The 25,717-nt window shown below is 38.3% G+C and overlaps 1 protein-coding gene across 2 annotated transcripts in view; it reads right to left on the bottom strand.

Moving 5' to 3' along the window:
- gphna (gephyrin a) overlaps positions 1-25,717 on the bottom strand; it is a 57,308-nt gene that overhangs the window by 24,049 nt on the left and 7,542 nt on the right. Inside the window, exons 2-10 of one of the 2 annotated variants that reach the window (XM_084382133.1) lie at positions 17,583-17,661; positions 17,418-17,475; positions 16,764-16,856; positions 16,489-16,583; positions 16,272-16,338; positions 13,483-13,776; positions 10,672-10,773; positions 8,547-8,684; positions 6,552-6,594 (exon numbers count right to left, since the gene is read on the bottom strand). In XM_084382133.1, the coding sequence (XP_084238259.1) occupies positions 6,552-6,594; positions 8,547-8,684; positions 10,672-10,773; positions 13,483-13,776; positions 16,272-16,338; positions 16,489-16,583; positions 16,764-16,856; positions 17,418-17,475; positions 17,583-17,661 (969 nt within the window). The remainder of the gene's footprint in view (positions 1-6,551; positions 6,595-8,546; positions 8,685-10,671; positions 10,774-13,482; positions 13,777-16,271; positions 16,339-16,488; positions 16,584-16,763; positions 16,857-17,417; positions 17,476-17,582; positions 17,662-25,717) is intronic. The other variant, XM_084382132.1, reaches the window with a different exon arrangement.

A 25,717-nucleotide genomic window follows, 5' to 3' on the forward strand; every position in this document is an offset into this window, starting at 1 on the left:
AATTTCCATTTGTAAATTCGCAAAATGTCACCAACATACTTTTTCCAACTCCTCCCAGCCAATTTCTCTAATTTGCACCAAACTTTGCACACAGCATCTGTGGACCCTCCTGACAAAAAGTTATTAAAAGAATTGTGATAGTCCAAAGAATGCCCAAAATATAAAACAACAATTTCCTGCACATTGTGTTAAAACAGACAGTCTTGCATATCTTGACGAAATACGGTCCCATTACCACAAAACTTTTGCTAATCGTGTTCCATTGCAAGTTGACAGTTTGTACAAAATTCCATGCAAATCGGCCAATAGGTGGCGCTTTTACTGCTAAATGACTAAATAACAGCTTGACTGCCTTCACTTTTCATTCCTCAATGGAATTTGTTGCATGAACAAGCCCCGACAGCAGTATGCCCTGACAGCAGCATGTAGCGACAGCAGCAAGCCCCGACGCGCGTGGACTGCGAGGGCCCGTTCATCACTGCTTGCAGCTTTAATTAGGGCCAGAGCACGAAACTCGTGCGAGGACCTATTGTATCTGTAGGCGGAATTCATTATTATTCTTCCATCCCCGAGATCGCATTTTTGGCGGCCTGAACATACCCCAAAACTCACCAAACTTGGAACATACATCACATGTGGTGAAAAACTTGATAATTCAAAATGATTTGGGGTGGGTGTGGCCAGGGGACTCCATAGCGCCACCTAACGTCGTTTTGACCCGCAAACTTTTTCTCGGATTGTCTTGAAATTAACAGGAGTCATGGGTCTCAAGGATTTAGGCTGGAATTATTTTTTTCAGAATTTTTCCCGCAACAGGAAGTCGGCCATCTTGAATGGCGTGCGGCAATTTTCATTTTTACGACGCATTTTTCGGGACTTTAGGATGTTCGCAGACCCGCCAAATTTGGCCCGTAATTCCTTACCTATGAGTACATTAATTCGATACCACTACTGCCCTCATGCGCAGCACGATAGCTCAGTAGCGCCCCCTAACGCCCCCCTTATGGCTTTTCCCATTCATTTTTTGTCATGTTTTCGCCTCATACTTTATGTAACTTCTCCTACATATTTAACGCCACAGACTTCACACTCACTACATATCATCTTCAGACCTTGATGATGACACCTTGTGCAAAGCTTTCGCCTCGCATATACCTGGTGGGCGTGGCAGTGCAACGACCCCTTATGGCTGTTCCCATTCTGTAGGAACCCATTTCTACGCCTCGTACTTTAACTAACTCCTCCTACAGATTTAACGGCACAGACTTCACATTCGCTCAGTAGCATCCTCATACCTTGATGATGAAAAGTTGTGCTAAGCTTTTGCCTACGTCATTCCTGGTGGGCGTGGTGATACGGTTTATTTCAATGACCCTCCCTTATGGCTTTTCCCATTCTGTAGGAAATCCATTTCTAAGCGTCGTACATTAACTAACTCGTCCTACAGATTTAACACCACAGACTTCACATTCACTTAGAAGCATCCTCATACCTTGATGATGAAAAGTTGTCAAAAGCTTTCGTCTACGTTATTCCTGGTGGGCGTGGCGGTGTGATTAATTTTGATGACTCCCTTATGGCTTTTCCCATTCTGTGCGATCCCAATTTCTAAGTCTCATACTTTCAATAACTCGCCCTACAGATTTAACACCACAGACTTCATATTCACTCAGTAGCATCCTCATACCTTCAACAGCCTGTGTTACACCTGATGGGCGTGGCGGTGCGGTCAATTGTGATCCTTCGCCATCACGCAGGAAGTCCTTATAACTTCAACATACACTTGCCCATCTGCATCAAACTGCTCGCATATGTAGAGGAGCTCATCTGCATCAATACTGTGTCATATCTATAGCGCCACCCACTGGACACAGGAAGTCACTGAATATTCCACTGTTGTGTTTTGTGTGATACGTATCCCATTTAGGTAGGAAATTTCCAAAGGCAAAGGGCGAGTACATTCTTGTTGCTGAATGGTTACAGTAATCACATTATTAACAGGAAGTCATTTTACCAGAAAGAATAATCTGTCATTTTCAAAAATTCATATTTCCACTAGTTTTCACTTTCTGTCAACCAAAGGTTGGTTCTGTGTACTTTTAATGTAGTTCTGTCACACCCAAAAGTAATTTGGTCCTGTATCAAAAATTGACTGCCACAGATCTTTTTAAATATAGCTTCAGAGCTGAATAACCCACTTTTGGGGTTATTTCAAGTGTAGATTTAGCCTAGAAGGATTATTCTAATTTCCTTGAAACTTCAGTATGTGAAAGTGTTGATATTCATTGCATATATAGAGAATCCAAAGATGTTATATCACTCCATTGTTTATGATTTTTTTGAAAGAGCTAATTTTCACACTATTCAATGGCTGTAAGATCACATTCATTGGTTTTATTTCATCAGTAGATATTTGTACTGAGTTGACTTCAAGGTTTTCTATCCATCTGATACCTATTAAGCCTGTGTTTCAATTTGCAAGTTACAACTTGTAATGGATGAAATTATAGCCAATAATACAAAGCCAAGTGTGGTGGGTCCGTGCATGACGTATAATTTATTTGCACTTGTTCATGTTGTAAAATGGAAAATGCCAGTTTAGGGGGTATTTCCTAATTTCATTGTCCTACTTGTGCTAATGAAAATGTACATTGGCCACAGAAAAGTAGAGCTCTGTCTTTGATGCAGATTTTTAAAGTTTCTTTTTCAATAGCTGATGCTGCCTAAACACTGTTAAACGCTTGTTCTGTTATCCAACTTGTACAATGAATATTGAACAAGGAGGTCGAGGGCCGGAAACAGAAACAGCACGCCTATAAAGTAAAAGTTGCGCGTTTTGAAACATGTTGGCTGCAGCGGTCAAGTAAGGAGAGCTAAAATAAATAAATAAACAAACAGCCTAAATAATGAACCAAATTCAGAACGGTTATAGGGAGGGAAAAAGTCTTCAAGTTAAACCATAAAATCTTATCACAGCTATGGTATATCAAATAAACCATCTTTTCTCACTACATCTTAGCCTTTCTTACACTTTCTATTATTGGTTATTTTATCAGTATCTGCCATGAGAGTCAGGTAATTATCGATTATCGTATCGGCTGAAAAAAAGAGCCATATAGTGCATCCCTCTTTGCAATATAACCAGAATTATTTAAAAGGGCAATCATAAAGTCTGGTCCGACGTCCAGAAGCATATGGGTCACAACATCAAACTCTGTTTGAACACTGTTTCCTATTTGGTACAATTACAATTTGCTACAGATGTCTGGTCCATATTTTAACCATAGTTGGGCCTCTATGAGACCCTTAGCCTGCAAGATCTATATGATGGAAATGGATTACTTAAATTCCAGAAACTTACTGGGAGTGTTACTCCCTTCCTGGGTCTTCTTGGTTCTTATACCTACAATGAGATCAGCAATCCATCATGGTGTCCCCTGGGACTTGCCTTTACTCTCCCACCCTCTGAGCATGTGGGTTAACCCTTGAAGTTCCCCGGCTAGGCTGGTGTCCACGAATTATAATGAGTTAATCACTAAAAATGCCAAAACTCTGGGGGTAATTGAGTCATGGAATCATGATTTTGAGGGACAAGGTTAACTGGTAACATGTTTGGGCTAAATCATCAAAAAATCCAGCTCATCAACTCATTCACTCTAAGTTTGTACATAAATTCTATGCAACACAATACAGGCACTTCAAAATGAAGCTTACAGATAGCACAAATTTTACTAAATGTAGCCAGAATATTGTGGCTACATGCCCTCTTGTCTTCTGGGAATGCCCTTCTGTATCTAATCTTTGGTATAAAGGTGGCTAAATGTCTTGAAAATATTTTGAATTTCCCCATCCCTAAACAACCTGCCCTATGTTTATTTACTGACGACTCCATACTGATAGCACCAGATTAGCTTTTAGAAAGATTATTTTTGCAGGTTTAACTGATGGTTCTCCCTTGAGCCTCTATCAATAGAAGAATGGCTGAATCACTTTAGGGATATTACTTTCATAGAAAGATCATTAGCTGTAATCCATAAAGCATGGACATCCACTGTATATTTGGATACCTTCAACAGCTCTCTTTCGACCCCACACATTCTTGCACAAATATAATGTGTCACTTTGTTAGATTGCACTATAACAGATCCGGCCCCTTTCCTGTTCACCCTGTACACTGCAGACTTCCACCAATCACCCCACCGCCATCTACAAAAGTTCTCTGATGACTCTGCTATCGTCGGCCACATCAGGGACAGGGACAGCAGAGCCTACAGAGAACTTATTAAGGACTTCATAGACTGGTGCCAGCGGAACCACCTCCAACTCAACCAAAGAGACCAAAGAGCCGGTGGTGGATTTCCGCAGGCACAGACAACCCTGCACACAGGTGAACATCCAGGGAACAGACATTGAGATGGTGACATCTTACAAGCACCTTGGAGTTCACCTGAACAATAAACTGGACTGGACTGATCACACTGCAGCAACATATAAGAAAAGTCAGAGCAGACTCCATCTGCTGAGAAAGCTCAGGTCCTTTGGAGTGCAGGATGCACTCCTGACAACTTTCTATGACTCTGTGGTGGCATCAGCCAATTTCTATGGAGTAGTCTGCTGGAGCAGCAGCATCTTGGCAGCAGGTAGGAAGACACTTGACAAACTTATCAAGAAGGCTAGCTCCATCCTGGGATGCCCTCTTGACCCAGTGCAGGTGGTGGGAGAGAGCAGGATGATGGATAAGCTGTCATCGCTGCTGGTGAAGGAGTCCCACCCCCTGCAGGACACTATTACAGCACTGGGCAGCTCCTTCAGTGACAGACTGATACACCCCAAGTGTGTGAAGGAGAGGTATTGCAGGTCCCTCCTTCCTGCTGCTGTTAGACCGTACAACCAGCACTGCTCCCAATAGACCTTACATGTGCACTCAAACTCTACACATATCCCATTCTCATTCTCACTTTGGTTTGCACAAACTGGACAATTTTTAATACACATATCTATTATTTGTAAATGAAAATACGCTGCCCACACTGTGTATAATTACACTGTTCATATTGCAAATTTTATATATATTCGAGTCTATTCTATTTCTTATTTTGTTATTTTATTGTTTATTTTGTACTTTTATTACTGCTTATTGTAATATTCCTGACCTTGACTTTCCCCATTTGCGGGACAAATAAAGGAATACTGATTCTGAACTTACACACATCTTGTTTACTGTCTACTGTGTTTTGTATGTTTTTTTGTTATTTTTTTTTTTTACTGTTTTTTGTCCGTTGTTTTTTGTTATTGTCTCGAGGCAATGGTGGCTTGTATTGAATCACATGTTTTTATTGTATGCATATGAATCTTGGTACCCAATCTATGGTATTATGTATCTGTATATCATGTGACAAATAGTTCAATAAAAAGTTGATCACAAAAAAGGGCAATCATAATTTATTTCATCATTAAGCCGTTTTAGGTTATAATGAGATCATGGAGCCCTGCTCAATTGGAAAATGGACAGAGGCCAACTGTCACAAAGCAGCCTATGGAAAGTTTGATTTTTTTCAAGTTTGGCTAAGTTGTTGATGTCAGAAATTAGTGCACAGAGTTTGAAATTGTGAAATAATATATGTGTGAACTATCATGAATATTTTGTCCAGACATATCATTTCCAGAACCCAATGAAAAAGAGGCTCAACAAGTATCAGACTGATATAAAACCTTAAAGTCAACACAGTACAAATATCTACTGATGAAATAAAACCACTGAATGTGATATTACAGCCAGCCAAAAATGCAAAAGAATCATTAATTTTAAAAAGTCATAAACAATAACATCTTAGATTTTTTTATATATGCAATGGATATCAACATTCTATACATTCTATATTAAAATCTACACTCAAAATAACTCCAAAAGTGGGTTTTTCAGCCCTGAAGCTAGATTTAACTGTCTGTGGCACTCCATTTTTAATGCAGGACCATATAACGTCTGGGTGTGACAGAACTACATTAATAGTACACAGAACCAACATTTGGTTGACAGAAAGTGAAAACTAGTCGAAATATGATTTTTTGAAAATGACAGATTCTTCATTCTGGTAAAAAATTACTTCCTGTTATTAATTTGATTACTGTAACCATACAGCAACACCTATTTAAATGAATGAATGTTGCCTTAGGGTCTCTTGGATGTTCAGGACAACTCTAACTCAATCCAATGAAAAATAAGCGATGGGTGAGGTTTAGAGTACACATACAAGGAATCACAACAATGCTGACATTAGCATGGTGCCATGAACTTAATAGACATTTCAACATGATTTTTTCAAGAATATCCATGATATAAACTGCTAAAAGATCTGGATTTTGGGTGAGTTGGCATGGAATGGCCCACAAATTAACAGTAAATATGATTCTATATAAGTTCCTGATTTTTTGACATTGATGCTAGTTGCTATGGCAAGGCACACACACACACACACACACACACACACACACACACACACACACACACACACACACACACACACACACACACACACACACAGAGTACTTACTGGCTCTCAGAATGTTCTCATTACTGCCACATCGTGACTGAACCTGCAGTGACGGAGACAGATATTCTATATTTGGTCATTGTTTGATGCAAATGTATGGAATGAATGATTTATATACCTCTCCTCTTCATACCAGAACAGTCTGGCAAAGCTTTTCATGTTGATTTACCTATTAATAATGTCTAATACACAGGACATGGACACAGATAACATGAATTCTAGCTGTGACGTTGAAAAACCCAGCAGCTCTGTGTCTAATTGCCTGATTGCACAAAACAACATAAGATTGTTAGAAACTAACATAGAAATCATTATTGGGTTCAACTGATATCCAATGCTGTTCTTTAGTCACAATATCAGATATCAGTTGGTGTTTATCTATCTCTGCTGTAGATCTACTCCTAACATAGCTTTATCAACAGTTTGTAAAACCTTTCTCCATATCTGATGTAGCAATCTTTATTTTTTTAAAGCTGTCTCTGTGTCTGGATTTTAAAGTAAAAAAAAAAATGAATGCAATAAATTCTTAAATAAAGCCTGTATTCAAGTTAAGGCCAGTCAACAAAAAAGACCAATTAAAAAAACAAAAAGTACTGTCATGGCTACCATGTTAAATTCAGCATTAATCTCCATAGCACTAATGCATCAGTACAACAGCACTCATATTATACTTACCACTCTGCTGCTCTGAGTTTCTCTTTTTAAATAGAAATCACGTTTTTATTCACTAGTTAATTTTCCTTTCCCATTATATGCTACCTTTGTAGTGCACATCGGCCAACTTATTTTTATTGTAAACAATTTCCACCTTTCTCGTTTGAAATTAAAGGAACAGTTTACCCAAATATGATAATTCCATTGTTATCTACTCCTCATGCCAGTGGAAACTCAGGTAAAGTTTCATAGTCTACATAACATTTCTGTAGCTAGACAGGACTCCGCTGTTGTATTAATGGCATGAGTGATGTGGAAATTACTTAATTAATATAATTAACATTATACTGAATTTACATGACGAAGGGGTAAATATGTAGAGAAAAAGTTTTGAAATTGCATTTTTTTTTTTTATCAACAGCAGATTAAAATGATACCATATCATTACTAAAATTTGATCAAATATATAGATCTTACACAACAGGAAAAACGAGGCTTGTAAAGCTGGTTATATAAATAAAGGCCTGGCTCTCTTTGCAGTTGACTTAAGGGCACTGTGTGAGAATTTGACAATTCTAGCATAATTTGAGTTTTTGCTGTATTTTCCTACTGTCAATCGTTTGAGATCAATTGGGACAATTTCTACGTGAATGTATCACAACTGAAGATATTTCTCAGTGTCATTCACTCCCATTCAATACCAAAAAGCACACAAGTCCCAAGACTTTTAATTTAACGGTAATCCATCATGTTTTGCAAGGTTGAATTAGGTGTTAACGTCAGACTACTGACTCGATTTGGTCTCATATTTTTTGGCGTATCTAATTGAGAGCCAAATTAAGACACTCCAAAAACTTTCAATAAGTGTTTTTAGTGGCTACATTGGGACCACATCTGAAACTAATCTGAAACTCAGAGCTCACGTGTTCTTAACGACTCTGTAAGAACACACCCACACAAAGTTTAAAAGCCAGCCAACTCCTCTCCAGTTAGTTAGAACTGAGGAAGCCTCTTGGATGAGAGGTGAAACATCTTCAAGAAACTGAAACAAGTCATGTTGCCTACGATACAGCACCTAGATTTACCATGACCTGGATGACTGAGAACCTTCATCAACATAACCAGAATAAAGTTATTTGGAATTCAAACTGGCAACCTCTTATTATAATAAGTCATAAATTCATCAGAAACAAAAAAGTTGGGGAATCCAGGAAAAAGGCAAAGACTGCAGTCATGTAGCAACTTTCCTCTCTCTCTCTCTCTCTTTGTGTGTGTGCGTGTGTGTGTGTGTGTGTGTGTGTGTGTGTGTCCGTGTACATGTATGAAAAAGTTAGTGTGTACCTTGGGTGTCGGGCATGAGGCAGTGGAAAGGCGGGACGTCGCCTGTGTTGCCCGTGGTGACTCGGAAGGGGTGGAGCTTAAAGAGGCTGAATCTCGAGGAAGAACCTGAACGCCTCGAGAAATGATCGAGTCCGGGATCTTCATGCACAAATTCACACACAGACACACACAATGCATTTTCTTTAGTTGACTTTCTGTCAGCTAAGACAGAATCACTTTTCATATATTCTATATTTATTCCTTCTGTGGCATTCAGCTTTCATGGTGAACTTTCTGCATAAGGGAAGACCATAGACACCAAAATCATCCATGTTATTTGAAAAGATCATCGGCCCAATGCTTCAGCTAACACTTTAGCATTTTGCTTAGTAGTGCAATGAGATTATGTGTACATTTGTCTTTAACACAGTCTAAAATTGCACTGATCAAATGACTGGGCTAGACTTGAGTTAACTGCAGTGCAAGTACCTATTTGAGTTTGTTACTTTTAAACAACTTTCAATGCACTGTATATATTACAGTAGTGGTGGAGGAATAATGGTGTGTGTGATGTCTTTCCTCTGCTGGTCTTCTTTAGCACAAGGGGGCTTCATGTGATTTTGGAATTCACCCCAACATCATGTGTCACACATTCACAAGGGATTAACAAAGTCTGTGTTTAACTCAAAGGTATTGACCAAATCCCTGACCAAAAGATTACATCCGGATTCAATTTGATCTTTCTCTTTCATCCAAAGGCAATATTAACACATTATAGCTGCCTTATAGCTGTTTACTTGTTTATCAGGGCCAGCCACTGCACAGGGAGAAATTTGAAATCAATCTGTACATGTATGTCCAAGTGTACAGCATATTTAAGATGGATGTACCAGGTACACATGGATGCTTTTCGTGTCTATGGTCTGATCACTGAATTGCCAAGTTGATTTGCTTTAAAGTGAATAGCCATCACACCTACAAACTGCTGCTTTTAACCACTTATGATAGACCTACTACTGATAACGGCCCCGGTATTTACACATGGTTTAACTAATCCAGGCTAACATGATGTTAGTCAGCTAAAATGACCACACCAATCTAACTAGCTAACTGGGTTCTTCAGCAGCAGTTGGATTCATGGTAACACTTTATTATAACCATAATTAAAAATGCTAAATGTATAGCTAATCAAACATAAAATTATAGTTATTTAACTTTAAACAAACAATAAAATGCTTTATAAACCATTTATTAAGCAATTGTTCATTATAAAAATGCAAATAATGTTTTTAGTTTTTGTAATTGGTTAATAAATACTCAGTAGTTCATCTATAAACATTATTAGGATGGCCATTAAAAAGTGTCAACTGATGTTAATAAACTGTCACAATTGCTTCGTGAATCATTTCCAAAGCATTTCAAGGTTTGTTAATGGTCAAATAATTGACCCTAACTCAAATCTAATTAACAATAGATTTGACATTTATTAATGATGGTTTTTATAAAGTGTTGCCAGATTCATTTGTTTTCTTGGATAGTGCATTGGTCATATCACACACAATGATCATATGATTGATTGTGAGCTGATCATATGATTTCACTCAGCTGCTTTACTGAAGCTGCCCTGTAGTTAATTCAACACTTTGTATCTTCCTTTAAGCAAATTAATAGGTGTTGTACATATAATACAAGTCTATTTTGTATATAATCAATGTATAAGGACAGCATCAAAGCTGGCAAGTTTGCTGGCTTTGATAACAGTCAACCTTTAGTTAATGTTGAAGTAACATATTGGTTTTGCTCATAAAATGGACTGGTACTTTTTTAAAGCTGCATTTATTGATTTCTTGGCCACATTAAAAAGTTGTTTTGAAACAGTTGCCTATTTACACATATCTAAAAAAAAAAATCACATTTTAAACTCTGTAGTTAATGTTAAAAAGTCTTCTTCCAATGTATCTTAATCAATTTAGAGCAGATTCAGAGATTGTTATCCATGTATAAAGAACAGGGACCAGAATTGTTTGACTGACAGAGATGATGAATGGACCAAAGACAGGAGAGGACAAGTGTGTGTGTGTGTGTGTGTGTGTGTGTGCGTGTGTGTGTGTGTGTGTGTGTGTGTGTGTGTGCATGAGTGTCTCACCTGCTGGTCATGGCTACAGGAACAAGTGAAATGAGTGGGAGGGGCGGGTGTGCTTCTGGGCAGGTAGGGACCTCCCTTAGCCATGACCACAGCATGGCTAGTCTGATGGGCACACACACATGCATGCGGGTGTGGGCACGCACAAACACACAGATAGACAGACAAACAGACACGTGTACCCACAGACAGATAGGTGAATGTGATGAAATGAAAAGCCTCAATCTGGTTAATGAATAATAAATGGAAACTTTGATGCAATAACTGCTCCATACAGTAGACCACTTCTAAAAGCTGCAGAGAATAGTAAACCTAGCCTCAAAAATTATAGGGAAGAGACAGAAACAATTAAGTTGTATGTATGAGGAAGTGCTTAGGAAAAAAGCTGTCAAAATAGCAAACGATCCCTCTCATCCACTCAATAGGGAGTTTGAACTTCTTCCCTCTGGTAGACGATAAAGTTCCAAGGGCAAATCGTAATATTTTTAAAAAGTCTTTCATCCCTACTGCCATAAGGGCATTGAACACCATGTCCCGTTGATGCATTTCTAATGTAACTGCCACTGTTGTCCTGCTTTTTGCCCTGAAGATGTTTATGTGTAAGTGTTGTTGTTGTTGTCGTCCTGCTTGTTGTTTTTTTTATGAGACCAAGGACAAATTTCCACATTGTGGACAATAAATGAAACTAACTAACTCACTAACTTACGGAAGCGTATTGCATTCACTTGAGTAATTTTTTTTTTTGGTTTGTTTTTCGGAGTAATTATTTCTGTTTTTCTGAGTAATTTTTTTTTGGTCTGTTTTTCAGAGTAATTTATTTTTTGGTCTGTTTTTCGGAGTAATTTTTTTTCTGTTTTTCAGAGTAATTTTTTTCTGAGTTTAGAGAGCATTTGAAACAATAGACGCATTCATTCCTTTATTGAAAGCTCGATAATGGAGACAAACATGACCGACTTGTTTAATTGAATCAAGTTTTACTTTGGTCTGGGTTTTAGACACTGGGAGATAGTCCTGTCTTTAAATCATATAGATGGTATTACCATTAGTTTGTCAACTTTATACAGGCACCTGAGGATGGTGACAAGTCGCCATTCCGAACGTTCACTTTCATGTTTCGGAATGCCGGCCCTTTTTTGAAAAAAGATCGCCATTCCGAACCTGAAACCCTAACCTTAACCATAACCTGGTCGGAATGGCGGTCCGTCGGAATTGGGGTCGCCCCAACTGAATGAGGACTTTTGCGGTTGTTCAGAAGGAAAGCCCATTCAGATCTGCTAGAAATGTATAGACATATACATAGTACATAGTAATGTACATAGTACATTACTCCAGATCAGTTGGACAGATATGGCAGTTTGGAGGTTCTCCCGGGAGTTCGAAGTATCGCGATAATTCAGGGGAAAAAAATTACTCCGAAAAACAGAAAAAAATTACCACGAAAAACAGAAAAAAATTACCACGAAAAACAGAAAATAAATTACTCTGAAAAGCAGGAAAAATAATTAGTCAGAAAAACAGAAAAAAGAAACAAACCAAAAAAAAATTACCCAGAAAAACAGACCAAAAAAAAATAAATTACTCAGAAAAACAGACCAAAAAATAAATTACTCAAGTGAATGCAATACGCTTCCGTACTAACTAACTAACTAAATATTCTGAAATTCTGAAGATGTTTGAAATTGAAAGGACCACATTCACACCTGAACTGACATGGTCATATGTTATCTGGATAATGACATCTGAACATGGGCCTTTCCATTTATACCTGCAAGCTATTGCACCAGTTAAAAGTAGGCTTGATCTTAAGTTTTATAGTAATGTCAACAGCTCAACACTGTAACTGGTAAGTACAAAGTCAATCAAGACATTGCTGCAGAGTAAGTTTCAGCCAGCACTACATTTGAGAAATATGGTAGGAAAAGAAACATATAAATTGTAAGAGAAAGCAGGAAACAGTTTTACTAAAAAGGACAATGTAATGTATGCTTCATGTGTAAACAAGCTAACATGCAATATGATACAGTGCATGTTTGTCTATTACCTTAATAATTCAACAATCAATAATCAATCACTTCTGTTTTATGTTTTTTACAAGGGTGTGGAAGGCTGTATAACACATAAATGCAGGGGAAAAAAAATAACGAATTAAAGTCTGCTGAACTTAAATGTTACTGTTACAAGCAACCAAGAACTCAGTGAACTCAGAGTATGTGTTATGATTTTGCAGTATTTGTATTCAAGTTTGTATGGTGATGGAATGGATGTTATATTATTTGAGGTCACACAATTGGACATTGATAACACAATGATGCAAAAGAGAGTCAAAAACGGGTGCTTACAATGTTACAAAAGTTAAATAAAAACAATCTGTGAAGAGTGGTCACGTTTCCCTGCCTTATTCATTGTATTGTGTCTGTGCCTGTAACTAATCAACCAACCAGAGTATAAGTATATATAATATAATTTTTCAGAAAATTAAACACTTGAACAAACCAAGTGTTTAATTTTCTGAAAAACTTGGTTGTAGTTAGTTATCTTATGCTATAAAGAGAGGACGAAATGTCATGATTGAGCAGACGGGTGTAGTTTTGTGTTCACATTCCTGTCACCAAAAAACACCAAAAAAAATTTGTATCGGCGAGGTGGGAGAAATGTGTTACATGTAAGACACAACGCATTCTGCATGCATTAGGGTTCTATATTCAGACACAGATGTTAATACCAGCTGTAAATGGGGACTCCTTAAAGTTTCATCTACCAAGTTTCCAGCGGCAGCAGCCACACTGGTTGGGGTTTGTCCTTTTGACTGGTTACCTTAGCAGCGATGGCAGCTGCGGTGATGTGGGAGGATCCATGCTGGTGATGGTGGTGGTTGTGTGCATGTCGACCTCTCCTCCTGTCTTCCTCCTCATCGTCCTCTTCCTCACACTGGGTGCCACGCTCCATGGTGTGCGTGTTACTGTGTGTGTTGGTGTGTGTGTTGGCCAGCAGAGGAGAAGGGGAGGGCAGCTGTTCAAGAGCTGCATGTGTGGCTTTTACCCCAACTGTGGCTTCGCGCAGCAGGTCAATGGCGTGGGGCAAAGCAGGCAGGATGAACTGAAAACACTCCTGAAGAAAACCACACAGCGAAACTCAATCAGAGATATTACATGAACAGTAAGAGCAAGCTTGGACCGAGTCAATTATTAATGCTGTAAGGACTAGCAGGAACAAAGTACAAACTATTCAGACCACTTTTTTTAATGTTGCATTCTTATGCTAAAATCATTAAAACTCACTTTTTAGTATTTGGACTCTTTTCTATGACAAATGAAATTTAGCTCAGGTGACCATTTTACTTGACCATCTTTGAGATGTTTTCACATCTTGACTGGAGTCCAGCTCTGGCAAATTAAGTTGACTGGACATGATTTGGACTGGCACACACCTGTCAGGCCTGGCATCAGGCCTGAAAGCTGACAATGCAAATCAAAGCAAAAAACCAAGCCATACGGTGAAAGTAATTGCCTTTGAAGCTCAGACACATACAAAATAATGTCTGCTGCATTGACGTTAGCAAGAGCGCAATGTCCTCCATAATTCTAAAATGGAAGACGTTTGGAACTACCAGGAGGATGTCGCCACTTCAGGACACTTGGATTGCAGCAGACGAGCAGTATGGAGGAATATTACAAAGTTTTTGTGTAGTTTTATGGACATTTTCCTCTGGGTCGCCACTTATGCTCGTTATATGGATTACTCCTGCCGGAGGGAAGCACCGCAGGTCTCCATCTGCACTTTGAGGAATAAAAAACTACACCGGACTTCTCATCAGCATGTGGGTGAGTCGATAATGACTGAATTTTGTTTTAGAGTGAACTATTCCTTTAAGTATGAAGAAATAACCTACAGGACTCAGACTATGAAAAACAAGATTCCAAGATAAAAATGTCTGGCTTGTTTCACTGCCATAGGTGCTTCAACCAAGTGCTGAGTTAAGGGTCGGAACACTTATCAGTACCTTTATGGAACTCTTTAGCTCATTGCTTTTGCCTCTAAACTGAAGACCAGGGGCCGGCCAATTCAGGCCAAAAACTCTCATACACTATTCACCTCACTTACAATCAAGAATGAATTTTAATAACCACGTTTTCGGAACAAAGACCTAGACAGATAACCTGATGAAAGTCATTATACCTAAACGTTGTTATTAAAATTAATTCTTGACTGCAAGTGAGGTGAACAGTGTGTGGGAGACTTTGTCCTGATTTTGTTCCTACAAAGTTCAACTTCACCAAAAAAGCTCAGATAAACTCACACTACACAACCTGCTCAGCACCTTACAAACAACCAGAGGTACAATGAGAGTGAATATCAAGCCGTTGTTCATGAAGTGTACAGCAAAACGACTCAAAATGAATGCTGATTTTTCTCCATGTCTGCTGGTTGTGTAATGTCAGTTTTATAATATCAGGATATGGCAGTAGGGCTGTGAATCTTTGGCAATCCTACGATTTGATTCAATTATTGGGAGTGCGAGCTGATTCAGCAACGATTCAAAACTTTTCTCAATTCAAAATGTATTATCAATTGAATAGTCTTTTGCTCCAGTTTACTGTGTGCTAAACCATAATTTGGGGACCATAATCAGCTGAAATACAATATGAAACACAACTGGAAATGAAGATAAACGTTCGGCAGCCTTTTCATTTTAAAAAGTAACAGCAATAACTAATCAATTAATTAATCTGAAAGCATGCATGCGTGTATGTGGACAACAAAATAAGGAGGTGTGCTCTGCTGTGTAATTAAGTCCAGCAGTGAGAGCAGCCTCTCTATTGCACTGTGAGCTCTAGGGGTCCATTGTTGTGCAAGACGCTGAGTAGAAGCAGGGTTTTTGTGGTAAAGTTATTTTCTTCACCACAGAGTTTGTTTAACGTGTTGAATGATGTGGTGTGTGTGTTTGTAAGCTTGTTAATTGCTGTCAGCTGGTCTTGTTGGTTACTACTGCTTACTGCTTTGCTCCGTTAACGTTATGTCATAACGTCTCATGTCACATAAAAAGTGTTCACAAACATGTGGCCTGCTTAATGTTCGTCTTGCAAAGATAATTATCCAGTCATTGAAAAAAAAAAACCCTGCAACCATTGCCTTGTTTGAAGATGAACATCAAGATAACTCCAGCCTGTGTGCACTTAAATTGTTCATCTGTTCCCCTTCCAGTGCAGTTTAGACAATTTTCGTTCCGTCAACATCGTGATATTAATTAACATTTAGAAAAAATCAATTTTGACCATTGTGAATACATTCTTCGTGGTTAAATGACATAAAATCAAATTTTTCCGTCGAATAACTTTTTGTTCCCTAAAATTGATACAGAATAACACAGAATAAAAATATATTCTAAAGGTAGGACAAAGCAACTGTTTTGCAGTCCCCAGAAAGTCTCAAGTCCAAACCACATAGTCCTTAAAAAGTGATTATGCATTCTATACCAAATTAAATGTGACTTCAAATCCTATTACATTTTGTAGGCCAGTTACTCGTTATAAATAATAGATCAATACACTCTATTCCAAGTCAAGTCGTATTAGATTAAACACAGTTAAGTCAAAAAATCCTACCTGAGAGCCCTTCTTGCTCCCTGGCAGGTTAATGATCAGAGTTTTACCACGTATACCACACACTGGCCTGGAGACAATGCAGTAGAAAGGAGATTAGTACAGAGAGAATACCACATACGCAAATCTGGTTAAAATGACGTAGATTAGCACTGCACCTCCTCGTGAAGACAGCAAGTCTAACAAACTGAAAGTGTACTAAGTAGTGTAAAGTCTTCACCTGGACAGCATGCCCAGAGGTGTGACGTTCAGTGATCCCATCAGCATGGCCAGAGCCATGCCTGGAGCCTCTCGCTCTATCACCTCCCTGGTGGCCTACAACACAAACATCAGGATTCCATTAGTTACAAGATTTAAAGCACTTTTTGTCCCAAATATTTTTTTATTTATAATAAACACATGTTCAGGCAGGGCTTGCTAGTTTAGTCTCCAAATGTCCAGTTTTTATCATGGCAATAATTAAGTTTTGCCATCAGTGGCTCTCTCTGTTTGTACCTCAGGTGTAACATCTCGTGGTGCAAAGCCAGTTCCTCCAGTGGTGAGAATGAGATTCAGCTCCAGTTCATCACACCACTCCAGAAGAGTTTCCTGTACACATGTAAAACACACACACACAAGTTTACAACAGCACCATATATTGACTTACCTGCAACATTAGGTGCCCAACTGGCAGCTGTAATGGATAAACACACTTTCCTTCAAAGAAACAAGTGGGTTCAAACTCCAGTGGTGACAAACTTCTGCCCTGCTCAAATGCCCCTGAGCAAGAAAATCCCCACCACACAGTCATATTCTCACTGCATTCAGTGGCCAGGAAAGCATTGAAGTGAAGAATAATGACTGGCTAAGTGTTGGATGATAGATGGATGGTCACCACCAACTGCTAATAAAACTTGTGAGCCAGATAAGCAAAGATTCAGGAGGTATATAAGGAGGAGTTTGCCACTGTTTTCATTCAGTGTTGAGGCACCATAGCTTGTATCTTGGTTATCAAGTTTGTCTTCTTCTATGAAGGATTAAAAAAAAATGGTGTCAGTGAGTAAGTGAGTTACTGTAAGTCTAGACTGCTTTCACAGCATACTGTTATGTGTATCTATGAGTGAATGTCAGTGACGTGGATGCTAGTGAACTAAAAGCGAGGACATGTACCTTGATTTCATCAATCTCATCTGGAACGATCTTGTAGGCTGCTATGACTCCTCCAAGCCTGCATGAGGTGACAAAGATATGGAAAGTGTAATGTAAGTGTATGTGCATGTGTGCACTGTATTTGTCAATGTGTGTGTGCAGACCATAACCAGTGTGGAGACTCACAGAGAGGGATCATGAACAAGGTCCTTCAGGTTGACTCCACTCCTGTCCTCAGCTAAGTTCTTGAAACAGCTGTCACTGACTGATGAGGAGAGAGATTTAAGTTACACAACAGAAGAACTCTGACAGGATCTGATGCAGTTTTACTGAATATATGTATGTATGCCTCCACACATGAGTCAAACTGCAGTTTACATTAGAGGTGTGGAAATTTCTCGACGTGGAAGATTCTGCATCGAGGCAGAGAAAGAGCATAATCAAGAGTCTGATGTCTATGCTGATTGTTGATTGTCCGGCCTCAGCTGGACAATAAAGTTGTGTTGCGACGTTGCTCCCATGCAACACACATGAATCGTTGGTGAACATTAGGCTAATGTTACTTATGTAGGAGGTATGTCGGACGGAGGCATAGATCATCTGCAAGTGAAAAAAGTGAAAAAAACTTGAATTTGATTAATATATACGGCCCCAATACAGATGAACCCAGCTTTTTTACAAATTTATTTCTCACACTTGCATCTCTCCCAGGAGAGTATATAATTGCTGGGGACTGGAACTGTACGCTAGATCCAGTCAGGGACAGATCCACAGGTATTGATCAAACTCACAACAGAAGTAGAACAACCATTCATCATTTCATTAAAGAGTTAAATCTGTTAGATATTTGGAGGCACTTGAAACCTAATGATGTGGCCTACTCCTGTTACTCAAGTACTTATCAAACTTACTCAAGGATAGATTACTTTTTAATCTCTGCATCATTGGTTTCAAAAATACAGGATTGTTCCTACGGCAGTATATTGATATCAGACCACGGACTGTGCAGTATGATATATACAGAGGAGAACCTTATTAGAGATCCACCTAGATGGACTCTGAGTCAGAAATGGTTACAAGATGATGATTTTGTAAAGTATGTGGGAACAGAAATAGATCATTATTTTAAGGATAATACAACACAAACAACAGCGTGTGTCAAATGGGATGCTTTTAAAGCCTTCTTGAGGGGACATGTAATAAGCTATACTTCATCCAAATCTAGGGAGATACGCCAGAAAAGACAGCAACTAGAATCCAGGATACAAAGTTTACAAGAGCAGGTATTTAGGAATAAAACCCCAGAAGCAGAAAAGGAATTGTTGCTCTTAAGAGCAGAATATAATAAACTATCGGCAGCTAGGGCAGCATCCAGTATGCTTAGGCTGAACCAATCATTCTACGAGCAAGGGGAAAAACCTGGCAAGCTTCTAGCCTGGCAGATTAAACAGTTAGAAATTAGGAAAAACATTACATCAATTATTAACAATAATGGTGATACAATAATAGACCCTACTGAAATAAACAGGGAATTTAGGGAATACTATGAAAATCTATATAAATCCCAAATCAAATATGACCCCCAGGCTCAAAAGACATTTCTGGATAAGCTGGATATTCCAACTATTTCTGAGGAATTTACAGAGATGCTAGAGGCAGATCTTAAGGAAGAGGAAATAAGCAACGCTATCGACGGCATGAAAGCAGGAAAATCAGCAGGACCAGACGGAATCCCAATAGACCTGTATAAAAAATTTAAGACAAAATTACTTAAACCACTATTAGAAATGTTTTTGGAAGCATTTTGTAATGGTAGTTTACCCAAATCAATGACTGGTGCATTATTAACATTACTGCCAAAACCAGGGAAGCCCAACAATAGATGTGGAAATATGAGACCAATAAGTCTGCTTAACTCTGACCTCAAAATTCTGTGTAAAATCTTAGCAAGACGACTACAAGAAACATTACCCAGTGTAATACATAGAGATCAAAATGGGTTTATCAACGGTCGCCAAGGGTTCCACAATGTTAGGAGGGTCCTTAATATTATTCAAAGCTTGGAGGACACTACAAATATGGCCCTCCTATCTCTAGACGCCGAAAAGGCTTTTGATAAGGTGGAGTGGTCCTATCTTTTTAACACTCTGGAACGATTTGGATATGGGAACAAGTTTATAAAGTGGATTCAACTACTGTACCTTAATCCTACAGCAGAAATAATAACAAACAAAAATATATCAGAAACGATCTCAATCAAAAGAGGATGCCGTCAGGGCTGCCCCTTGTCGCCGCTTTTGTTTACTCTGGCGATTGAACCATTTGCTATAGCTGTACGAGAGCACACAGGAATAGTGGGAATAACAATTGGCCACACAGAACATAAACTTTCCCTATATGCGGATGACGTTATCTTGTTTCTCTCGAACCTCAATAAAACAATCCCTACACTTCTACAGTTAATACAGTCATTTGGTGCCATCTCAGGATATACAATTAATTACACTAAGTCGTCAATTCTATTACTTAATGAAAAGGAAAGGGAAAACCCACTTCCAGAAACTTCCAAATTTAAAGTCGTGGATCAATTTACATATTTAGGAATACAAATTGGATCTAAACTAGCTCAGATTGTTAAAATTAACTACATGCCTTTGATGGAAGAAATAACAAAATCAATTAATAGGTGGATTACCCTGCCTCTATCTTTGATTGGCAGAATAAACATTATAAAAATGAATATACTCCCTAAAATATTGTATATATTTCAGAATGTTCCGCTGCCTCCACCTGATGAATTTTTTCAGAAGTTAAGAAGGTTATTCACAGAATTTATATGGGCTAATAACCGTGCCAGAGTTCGCTTGTCACTCCTATATCTACCATATAGTAAGGGGGGCTTAAAAGTTCCAAATATAACCTGGTACTACTGGGCGGTACAACTAAGGACCATCAAGTTTTACTTTACAACAAGGGATAGTCCACAATGGACAGAAATGGAATCGGAGGGTTTAAGTTTGTCTCTACCCCTGTACTTATATTCAGATAAAATGTCGAATTTGATGAAACGAACTACTAATCCAATTGTTAAAAATATGATAAAGGTGTGGTTTGAAGTGAAAAAATATATTAAAGAACCTGAAGTATTGTCCCAGTACAGTCCTGTGTGGGGAAATCAACACTTTACTCCAGGGAGAGCAGACGCTATATTTAAAACATGGGCATCAAAGGGATTAGAAAAGATTCAGGACTTGTTTTTGCCCAGCTCAGATAATATGATGTCATTTGAAGAAATTAAACATAAGTATGACATAGATAAAAAATATTTCTTTAAATTTCTCCAACTCAGAGCTTTTATTAGGACAAGTCAAAATGGTCTTATAACTAAACCTTTAACAACCAGTTTAGAAAAAATTATGTCTAAAGACAGTTTAAGCAAAGGTGCTATTTCAGAACTGTATGATGTATTAATGTCTAACTCATTAGAAAATTCAGATTGTAAAAGAAGCTTATGGAGTAAAGACCTGGGAAAAGAGATCTCCCCAGAGGACTGGGGATCAATATGCACAAAGGCTCACTCCCAATCAGTCAACACTAGATTGAGACTGTTACAGTATAAATGGACAATGAGAACGTATATCACACCAGCTAAATTAAATAAATATAATAGCAATATTCCTGATCTATGTATAAAATGTATGAAGGAAAAGGGGACACTATTTCACTGTGTGTGGCAGTGCAGTAAGGTCAAAGCCTTTTGGGAAGAAATTCAAAAAGCAATAGGAAAGATTATCTCAAAAGATGTTGTGATAAGCCCAGTTTTCTTTATTTTAGGACTTTATCCCAAGAATCATAAATATACTAAGAGTGAACAAGTAATGATAGACACATGTCTTTTGCATGCAAAAAAATCAATTGCATTGTTCTGGAAGAAGCCCAGCAGACCAAGTATTACATATTGGGTCAAACTAATGTTAATAACTTTCCCCTTGGAAAAAATAACATATATACAAAGAGGGAAGCAAGAACTTTTCGAGAAGGTGTGGGGTCCATTTGATCGATTTGTAAAGGGTGTGGAGTTATCGGACGAAGAGGAAGTTTAAGTTCTGGTTAATGTAAACCTCTTAATGAGACTGATGAGAGTATAGATTATGAAGTTATCTTAAAATAAGATTGACAACAATTTGTATTTTTTTTCCCCTTTCCTTTTGAATATATGAGTGGGGCTATCTGAGAGGTTTATTTTATTTTATTTTATTTATTTGTTTTGTGTCTTGTAGTTATTATCTAATTTTACCTTTTAAATATGTTTTAAAAAATATATTACATGTTTTGCATATACTACCAGTGTATCAGTGTAATCTGAACAGTTGATTCACACCTCTGGGATTTTGTAAATGTACACTGTACACATGTTTTGAGTAAAATGTCAATAAACATATTGTTCGAAAAAAGTGAAAAAACAACAACTTGCAGTAGTATTTTTTTAAACAGACATCTCGGGGAGAAACATGTCGGATTTCATGAACTTGCTGGGAAGCATGAACTGGACGAGACCCAAGCTGAGCATGACTTCTGCCTCACAACGATTTCTAATCACGTTAGCCATTTTCACCTGAAGCTCACACCTGCAGCTCACACCTGCAGCCATAAATAATAACTACAGCAAGCCCAGCTAATCAGCCAAGATCTGAGGAGGTGCTGTCAACTTTGCCATCCAACTCTGAGAGAGGTGTGTGCAGCAGAGTCAATGAATGCCTTATCTTAAAGCAGCTTTGTGAAAAAAATATTATTGCAGATAACAACAAATGCAGATGGATAAATGGTTCGTTTCGTAGTTTTTTATGTATGTTTTGAAAAGATGCAGCTTTTACTTTGTAGACTGCTGTAGTCTGATTGTTGGAAGGTCTTTCTGAATAAAAGGGGAATTTAAATGATGAAAAAGTAGCCGTGCAGATCACTGAGGATGCCATACACTGAGATGCATCGAGAATCGTTTTACATTTCGAATCATTGACAGCTGAATCGTAATAAAGTAAGTAAGTAAGTAATTCCAGGGAATAATTTCCAGTGAGAAACATGCTGTCTTCACTTTGAGACTATTTTCACAGAGGAGTTTAGAAGACTGAAGGAGAGCTTCATCACATGTTTGAACAACAATTACCTTAAGCCCAATATCAACAAAACCAATGAGGTGGTGTGTTACTGCTGTATGGCTATTAGTGTGTACATTCCTTCTTTCTGTTCCTGTGTTATGGTGATGCAGGGATCCTGTGCCAATTCTCCGCATCTGCCTCTGTCTGAAAGTTTCAGATGCAGCGAGGGGTGAAATTTTGCCTCCGGATGTAGTATCAGAGGTGCAGTATTGGCGAACTGAGCCGGCAGCGCGGAGCGCGGGCGTGTCGCTCTGATGGTGTTGGTGTATGATAACTGTACAGATCCTTCACTCAACTAAATAAAGACAAATGTCCCACAAAGAAACGTTACAGGACCAAACAACAGTAACGTAGTAACTGGTCGTGTCTTTGGCAACTTATATGAGGAAAAAAATACTGCAGTTATTCGTGGAGAAGTGTCCAGCCTGTCGGTCCGACCCACTCTTCGTCACATTACTGCCCGAAAAACAGCATCTGTCCCCGACAGAAAACTTTAACTCACCAAGTGTTTGTCGCGATAGTCAGCCCTCCTGACTGAGGGTGAACTTCGTGAACCCAGTGAACTTCGTGAACCCCGAAAATGAAAGAGTCAGACAGCGTCCTGTTTACTGATGGCGATTATGTAATTAGCTATGTAAATTATAAAAAAATGTAACTTTGTCACTTTCCAGGATGTTTGGTGAGTCAGGATCTCAATCACAACACATTATAACAGCATCCATAAGATTATTAACAGACAGCTGGTACATGTTTAGATTAAAGGATAACTACCGTTTTTTACAACCTGGACCTTATTTCTAGCAAAATATATGATCATTTACTTACCCAGATAACTTTGGTGTCATTTGAAGTCGTTCGGATGAAATTAGATCCGGTGTAGCGCCGATATATCCATATAATGCGAGTGATGGGGCACCGACACACAGCCTCTATATAACCAGTATCTGCCACGAAACTAGTCCGAACGACTTCAAATGACACCAAAGTTATCTGGGTGAGTAAATGATCATATATTTTGCTAGAAATAAGGTCCAGGTTGTAAAAAACGGTAGTTATCCTTTAACAGGAGGACACCGGGAAACACCTTGAAAAAAAACACATACGTCATCATCATCACATGTACCGTCACGCCTCTGCATCAATACAGACAATGGTGCTAACATTGTTGCTGCAGTAAGGAGTCTTGGCTGGCCACAACCTCCATCTTTATTTATTTTGGATATTTAAAATGTCTTCTTCACATTCCAATGTTAAATATTTTTTAGAAATAAAGGTTTATTGATCTTTGAAAGGGTGTACTTGCATTATTACTCCATTATCATTATATTAGTTGAAAAATGGTCTCAGAGCGACAATATTATCGTTTATCGCAATAATTTCTAGGACAATTTATCGTCCAGCAAAATTTGTTATCGTGACAGGCCTAGTCATAGTGAAGTTGACCTTTGGCCTTTTGGATCGACATCATATTACTCATGCTTATCACATCTGTATGCCATGTCAGCAAAGTATGAGTGGTTTAGTAGAGAGTAGTACTGTACATTAGTACAATTTACATTACTTGAGTGTTTCAATGGATTTTTCCTACTACTTTTTCCACTCCACTACACATCAGAGGGAAATATTTTACTCTTTGTTCCAGTTGTTAAAAAAACACAATATATGGAGTTATGATGGTATTCCTTTAAAGCCTTGAATTAAAGGAATAGGTTCACATTTTGGGAATACTGCTAATTTGCTTTCTTATCCATGGGATTTCTTATCTTATCTGTTCTCATCTATTTTTGTAAAGGGGCCATGTACAATATTAAACATAAATGTTGCCATTTGATGCATAGTACCAGAGTTAGCTTAGAGATAATTTACATCTACATTAAGCGTCTTTGAGTATTCAGAAAAGTGCTATATAAGTCCAATGTATTATTATTATTACAAAAAAATGGGTTAGACCACTTTCTTAATACATTTGAAGCGTCATTAGCTTGTCCTTGTACAAGTGACACAAATGTTTTTACTTCCTGTCGTATCAGCTCAGCAATTTTAGCGACACTCAGTGACAAATTCCCAAATGCAGGAAAAGGGAACTTGCATGGTGTAAATCAAAATCGGAAGTTTTCCATCTTGCATGGCGTGATAGTGTACTTAATTCTAAGTATGGTCTTAATGCTGCAAAAACAGCATATTTCTCTGGCCTAATGCGCAATAGCAAACACAACCCTAGATTTCTCTTTGACACTATGGCCAAACTGCGAGCTATTCACCCTTTGTTGCAAATTTCTTAAGATTTCTTTTGTAATAAAAATGATGAGATTAGATTCAAAATTACCTCTTCATCTCTAGCTTCCTCTGCAAATTTGATGACATCCTTATGCTGATTCCCAGTTAGTCTCAGCTCTTAACATTTTGGAAAGTATCTCTCTTGAGACATTGCCTAAACTTTTCGCAGCCTCAAAACCAACTACCTGCCTCCTGGACCCCCTACGGGTAAAACTGTTTAAGACTCAGAAAAATTAATCCACGCATTTATAACAAGTAGACTAGATTACTGTAATGGTTTATTCACTGGACTCCCAAAATCAAGTATTCAGAGGTTACAACTAATTCAAAATGCAGCTGCATGTATTCTCACTGGTACCAAGAAATATCAACACATCACACCTGTTCTTAAATCTTTGCACTGGTTACCTGTTAGTAGAGATGTTCCGATACCATTTTTTTCCCTCCCGATACCGATTCCAATACTTATGCTGTGGGTATCGGCCGATACGAGTACCGATACTGATACCAGTGTGTTATAAAAAATTATATATATCACACTACGCCTGCATGACTGTGATATGATTATCAATGTGGTAAGGCCTGGCTCAGGTTAAACCCTTTGTAAAACATGAATGAATACAGCAAATGAAAGCCATTTATTTTTAAAAAGAATAGTATAAAGCCGAATTCAGCACAGAGCAGACAGGAAGTCAGACACGAAATAATAACATGACATCCGGTTAATTTTCTAAATAAAACACATATGCGCTCTTCTTCTAATCCATCAGTCGGAAACACTTTGTGTTGTTGTGTTTATAACACATACATATAACTGCGGTCGTGTATGATTATGTAATCACCGCGGGAATTCCTCGGTTTCGTAACTCCGGCTGATCGGCGGAGCTG

Source organism: Pagrus pagrus (assembly GCF_965226575.1).
Source record: "Pagrus pagrus genome assembly, chromosome: 18".
Classification (NCBI taxonomy): domain Eukaryota; kingdom Metazoa; phylum Chordata; class Actinopteri; order Spariformes; family Sparidae; genus Pagrus; species Pagrus pagrus.